The following is a 6,654-nucleotide window of genomic DNA, read 5'->3' on the forward strand; positions in this document are numbered from 1 at the left end:
GCAATATTGCTCAGTCGTATTTCCTGTTTGAGCATGTGGCTCAGGAGGAAGAGTCTTTCCTAGCTTCTGTGCTCCACATGCCGGTGACCTTGGGCAAGACACTTAACCCTAAATTGCCTCTGTCGGCTCTTCCGGCAGTGTATGAATGTGTATGACATTATAAATAAATAAATAAATAAATAAATAAATAATGAATAAAGCGCGGTGAATAGCAGCGCTGTTTGAATGGGTGAATTTGAGTGGTCTATATGACTAGAAAAGTGCTATATATATAAAGTCCATTTTACAATCCCACTGTTTCATGCCAGGTCAAGAATGTTGCATGCGTGTGCAGTTTTTACTCATCTTACTCATTTCTCATGATTACAACTCATGCGAGCCTTGACATGTCTCCCACATGTTTTCTTTTGCTTCAACGAACTAATGTTGCATTGAGGTGTGATTTTTTGCGCAATCCTGTCATTTGTCAATAAAATGAATGTAGTTGCACCAGAGTCGGCTGGACACACCCACAAAAGTGAATGTATAAAAAGAGAAGCCAGTGGTGATTTCCATCAAAGGAACTTCTTGCTCTCCTTCGCAGTGGTAAGAGAGATGCTCTTTGAAATGATCTACATCAGCAATGATTGAGTAGTAAAAGATCAAGAAAGAGCCTTATTTAATATTCGTTGTTATAGAAACTTTTGCCAGTGCTCTTTTCATGATGCTACCAGTATATATATATGTTCATCTAGTAGTGATGGTTAACTTAATCAGTGCTGTAGGTGATTTCTGTTATTCTTTCCCTGCCAGGATTCTTCATCTACTCCAGAGTGAAAATGGCGACCTACCAAGTGACAGTGTTCACTACAGATTTTGTTTATGCCGCCACTTTTAACAATGTCTACATTAAGTTGGTGGGCGCAGATCATGAGAGTGATCGCAGTTGGCTCCTGAATTTCAAAGGGGCTTTAAACTTCGTCAAAGGAGCAGTAAGTTTGGAATGTCCCTCTCCATGTTAAAATGTATAGCACACTTCCTCAGCTTTGCCTATGTGAGATTACAGGCACACCGTAGGCCATCATATTGTGTCTTTTATTTTGTCCATACTTATACATTCAGTAACTGTATGGTAACTATTTAAAATCTTGATATCATGGATTCATATTTTCAAACTATTTCTGTCATCACTTTAGGAGGCTTGTTTTACTATCAACTGCCCTGCCTCCCTTGGAAAATTGGTTCTGATAGAGCTGGACAAGCAGCGTCTCCCAATGTTCCCAGATGACGATTGGTTCCTGTCTAAGGTGGAAGTGAAATCCCCTGAGGGACACACTTACCGGTTCCCCATTCACCAGTGGATCACTGACAGTGAAGTGCACCGCTTCAGAGAAGGAACAGGTTGGTAGAAAGCTGCTCGTCCTACAACTTGTACACTATTTACTCACCACAGTATGACATAAAGTAAGACAGGTCCTGCAAGCTGGAGCAAATGTCTGCCAACATATCATATCTATATCTAACAATTGTAAAACTCGCTGTGGTTCTTTGTTTTTCTTTTAAGCTCTGAGAGTTTATGAAGACACCAATTCTCTTGGCTTGTATGCCAGGCAGCAGGAGCTCAAGCAGCGAGCGGAGGACTATCGGTGAGAGATCAGAGTTTGTACAATTTTAAGCATTATATACCCAAAAGCGGCGGCACGGTGGTGTAGTGGTTAGCACTTTCACCTCACAGCAAGAACGGTCCTGGGTTCGACCTGTCCAGGGTGTAGCCAGCCTCTCACCCAATGTGAGCTGGGATTGGCTCCAGTCCCCCCGCGACCTCCTTAAATAGATAAGGTGGTAGACGATAGATGGATGAATGGATATACCCCGAAGCCAACATGCACTCAAGGTGTATTTAAATGCATTACACTATAACATACATTGCCAAATTGTAAAATGTAATATTTGTCAAGTTGATTATGGTTGCACACTACATAAAACTCCAGGTACAAGGGTATCTGCCGTTCAATGTTCCTCATGACTCTGCTCTTCTCTATTTTTCCAAGGTGGTATGCGTTTAAAGAGGGACTACCCCACTGCATAGAGGCGGAAAACCTCTCATCTCTGCCATGTGAGGTTCGGTTCTCCTTCACCAAGCAAACAGAGTTTCTCTTCACTGCAGCAGCTGGGTAAAGTCCTCAGATTCTGACAGATTTATTTATTAAACTATTAACATATCTTCTTATCAAAATGTATAATAAAGGGACTCTGTTTTTATGCTATAGGCTGGTGGAGCTGCAACTGAAGGGACTGGATGATTGCCATGAACCATGGGCTGATATTGACAATGTCGATCGGGTGTTCTGCTCCAGACAGACTGACATATCAGGTACTGTGATATCATGACAGGTCGATGGGACACTTTATTCTGTATGACAGGGATGAAGCTGTTTGATTGGCATTGTTTGTTTATGGTCTATTTATTTAAATTGTTATTTGTTTTTTCTTGGTTTCCATTTTTTCGTTTTTATTTTATTTTATTTACTTATAGTTTATTTTTGGAATTCCTGAGTAAATTTCTATGACTGAGGAAGCTTATAAGCTAATTCACTTATTGTAAAATGGGAGGATTAAATAGGTGTGTTCTTCTTCCCATGTCTATGCTTTCTATTTTGTGTAAGATTATTATTTTTTGTTTTACATGGCTGTTTTCTTTTCCACGTTCGAAATAAATTCCCAATCAATCTATCAATCAAATGTACTAGGCTCATTTAGTGGTAACATTCTTTTCCACTTCCCTGTTTCACATGTAGTGTACAGTTAAGCTAAATAACAATGGCAGAGAAAGACTGTGTTGCGCAAAACTCAATAAAACTTGTTTTTTTCCCAGAATATGTCCAGAAACATTGGAAGGAGGATGCACTCTTTGGCAACCAGTATCTAAATGGTGTCAACCCCATATTGATCAAACGTTGCAAAGTCCTGCCAGACAACTTTCCTGTCACTGATGACATGGTCTTCTTATGTGGTCAGGGTAGCTTGGCAGAAGAAATGAAGGTGATTGTCTCATGCTGACTGAAAATCCCCTTGTATGTAATTGATCTGCGTCAAAGAACCATGTTTTGCCTTATGTTTTGCATGTTCATTTTGCATATGAAACATTCACACTGAATATTAGTCAAATACTTACAGTAGATTTTTTTTTTTACTTCAATGAAATTTCAAACAGAGAGGCAACATATTCCTGTGTGACTACAAGCGTTTGGATGGAGTACAAGCAAACACCATTAATGGGAAGAGGCAGTACTTGATGGCTCCCCTCGTCCTGCTCCACAAAACACCAAATGACAAGTTGATGCCAATCGCTATTCAGGTGAGATAAACACTCAAATATGGCTGACATCAGACTTTGGATATTTTGCCTAAAGCCGCTGCTGTGGCTAGTATGAATTCTTTCTTTTGGCATTGGATCGATTGGATTGAATTAACCATGTCTCACTATCTCGTCCTGTAGCTGAGGCAAACTCCAGCAGATAACAATCCAATCTTTAATCCTGCTGATTCTTGCTATGACTGGTTGATTGCCAAGATTTTTGTGAGAAGTGCAGATTTCAATGAGCATCAACTCAATGTTCACCTGCTGCGCACTCACCTGCTGGCTGAAGTCTTTGCAGTGTCACTGCTGCGCAACATTCCCGCGGTGCATCCACTGTACAAGGTAACAGAATTTGTCGACTGAAGATGAGGAACCATCGCGTTTTTGTGTTTCACATGAACTGAAAATTCACACCACTAAATGGTATGAAAGCATCAAGAACTGTCTTTGTTCGTAAAAATGATTCTACTCACACTTTTCCCTCTTTCCCTCAGCTCCTTGTACCTCACACTCGCTACACTCTGCAGATCAACTACCTTGCTCGAAATCTTCTAATATCTGACAAGGGAGTTTTCTCACAGGTACAAAAAAGATCACCACAATGAGTTAACTATTACCAGCATTATTTTTTATTTCATGGTCATGAACATTATTTGTCCTTTCACTATGTTCCATTCACATTTGACTGTACTCTAGTTTGCAGCCTCTGGTGGAGATGCTATGTTCACAATCCTGAAGAAATCACTGTCAGCAGTGACCTACAGCTCCCTCTGTTTACCAGAGGACATTGCTGAGCGTGGGGTGGAGGACATTCCAAACTACTACTACAGGGATGATGGACTCAGGCTTTGGAATATCATTCACAGGTATAATAGACAATTTTCATTCTGCATTGTATTTACATAGTATAAAGACTATAAACCTTGTAAAGATATGATAAGTTACGAAATTCACTTTAGAGGCATTGGCAATATTGGGGACACTCAACAAGGTCTCTACCTCTTCTTCTGCTCTTTACCAACAGTTTCCTTTCATCAATTCCGCCACTGTTCACCAAGAAATAGTTGTTAGCATGCTATTACTTTCACAATTCTGCTTGAGCTCAAACAAAAGAGATACAACTTGTTAGTTATTATGATTTAGAGGTGCTGGTAGGCACATTTTAACTTTGAACTAACCCAAGCCAGCTGATTCCCCCTGCACACAGTCTTCATGCTAAGCTAAGTCGCTCTGCTGTAGCTTCACAGTTACTGCAATGCACAGATGAATGAGTGATGTCGATTTTTCTCATCGTAGTAAGTCTAGGCAAGAAAGCAAAGAAGTACATTTCCCAAAAATGTCAAACTGTTCCTTTAAAGGTGTATATACATCATGCTAAGATCCCCAAAAAAGAACATTTGTTAATATCTTCTGCTAAAGGGTTGAGTATCAAAACAGCTGAGAGAATAGTCTCCACTACTAGGGTGTGCATAAATGTATGTTTATTTCAAGGAGGAAAGTATTTGACAGTTCTTTCCCCACATTTTCTCAAAGGTTTGTGGACGGAGTACTCCGCTTCTTCTACAAGAATGATGGTGAGGTCGAGCAGGACACTGAGCTGCAGAAGTGGATTCGGGACATTTTTGAACATGGATTCCTTTCTCAAGTTGACACAGGTGGGATTTAAAGAAAAATCTGGTGCTTTACATGCATGTTTACATACCATTATATTTTCATGAATCAATAAGTAAAATGTTTATTTTGATGTTTAGTCAACTTCCTCCTTTATTAAAGTAGTTTGTGCTCTTTATTTCTCAGGAATTCCACGGAGATTCACCACCGTGGGTGAGCTGATCAAGTTTGTCACCATGGTGATCTTCACGTGCTCAGGTCAGCACTCAGCTGTGAACACTGGACAGGTAAATCCTTTGAATGTACTCTGCTGATTAGTTTACTGGTGCTGTTTAACAAAGCACAAAGTGAAGCTGATGTTTTGTAGGTATTTTGTCAAAAACAAAATAAATATGAACAATCATAAGTTTGTCAGAGGCTCACCATATTGTATGCAATTCATCCTGACATGAATGTCTAAATCAAATTCAATGGCAACCCGGCAGTAATTTTTTCAGAGACATTTCTCCCATAAACAACAATTGTTAACCTCATGGTGTTGCTAGAGGAAAAGGTCAGGGGATCATGAAATCCGCCAGGATTCATCGTCTGGGGACCATGGACACAGTTCAATGGCAATCAGTTTGATAGTTGTTACCCAAGTAGAGAAAACAACAGCCAACTGACATCCCCTACTACCAAGCTACAAGCATTACTGAATAAAAGTACTTTTTTTGTTCACATGATCACAGTGCTACTGAATGCTTCAAAAGGTATTAAACAGTTTTCGATTAATCGTTTGTTTATTGTAGTATGACTTCGGGGGCTGGATGCCCAACACTCCCATCACCCTGCAATGTCCTCCACCAACTAAAAAGGGAACAACAAGCGAAGACATTATGCTGCGTACATTCCCTTACATCAGCACAACCGTTCAGGGCATGTCCACCATGTGGCTGCTCAGCAAGCAGTCTTCTGACTTTGTAAGTACCCAAGACTTCATGAAAAATAACTCATACCGTTGCATAAGGTTAGTTCATGTTTTTTTTGTTTTTTTATTGTATCATTGATCATCAGGTCCCGCTTGGCCAATACCAAGAAGGTCATTTCAGTGAGGAGATTCCCTGCAACATGATACAGGCTTTTCAGAGAGAGCTCAAGTTGCTGAGTGAAGCCATCAAATGGAGAAACAAGAGTCTGGACATCCCATACACTTACCTGGATCCAGCGGAGTTAGAAAATAGTGTTGCTATTTGATTAGCAAAATGATCTGAAGTCCAGGGATGAGGAACTAGGGGAAGAAGTGTGCTGTGTCTCTTTGATGATATTTTCTTTTTATTGCTTGCTTATCTGCAACTTATATACAATGTCATTGATCAAAGAACAAACTATATGGAAAAAGTTATTTATTTCACCTCGTAAATCTTAGTTCACAAGTAAGACTATACAGGGCAGTTTATCAAAAAACAACAACAAAATACACTGTGTGAAGCTGTTAACTGTTGTGACTACTAATGTGTTTATTCGCATTGATTTACTGTGGTTTAATTTTCTATTTGAAATGTTACCTGTAAAAGAAAAAAATCTTTCAAGCTTTTGTCAATGTATTGTTTTAAGGATGAAAACAAACATGATGACTTGCATGAATATAAAACTTGTGACTGATTTATCATTTACTTATTGCAGCAAAAGCCTCAATAAATACTATGCAAAGCAACCTCTTA

The 6,654-nt window shown here is 39.5% G+C and overlaps 1 protein-coding gene across 1 annotated transcript; it reads left to right on the forward strand.

Annotated features, from left to right (window-relative positions):
* The first annotated feature begins 491 nt into the window (after positions 1–491).
* On the forward strand, positions 492–6,654 carry LOC118313026 (polyunsaturated fatty acid lipoxygenase ALOX15B-like). Its single transcript, XM_035638216.2, has 15 exons — positions 492–585; positions 793–971; positions 1,176–1,380; positions 1,544–1,625; positions 2,031–2,153; positions 2,250–2,353; positions 2,855–3,021; positions 3,194–3,337; positions 3,479–3,682; positions 3,835–3,921; positions 4,037–4,206; positions 4,874–4,995; positions 5,138–5,238; positions 5,743–5,913; positions 6,008–6,654. Exons 2-15 carry the CDS (start codon positions 819–821, stop codon positions 6,185–6,187), a joined length of 2,013 nt encoding a protein of 670 aa, XP_035494109.1. The 5' UTR covers positions 492–585; positions 793–818; the 3' UTR covers positions 6,188–6,654.

Source organism: Scophthalmus maximus, chromosome 8, assembly GCF_022379125.1.
Source record: "Scophthalmus maximus strain ysfricsl-2021 chromosome 8, ASM2237912v1, whole genome shotgun sequence".
Taxonomy (NCBI): Eukaryota; Metazoa; Chordata; class Actinopteri; order Pleuronectiformes; family Scophthalmidae; genus Scophthalmus; species Scophthalmus maximus.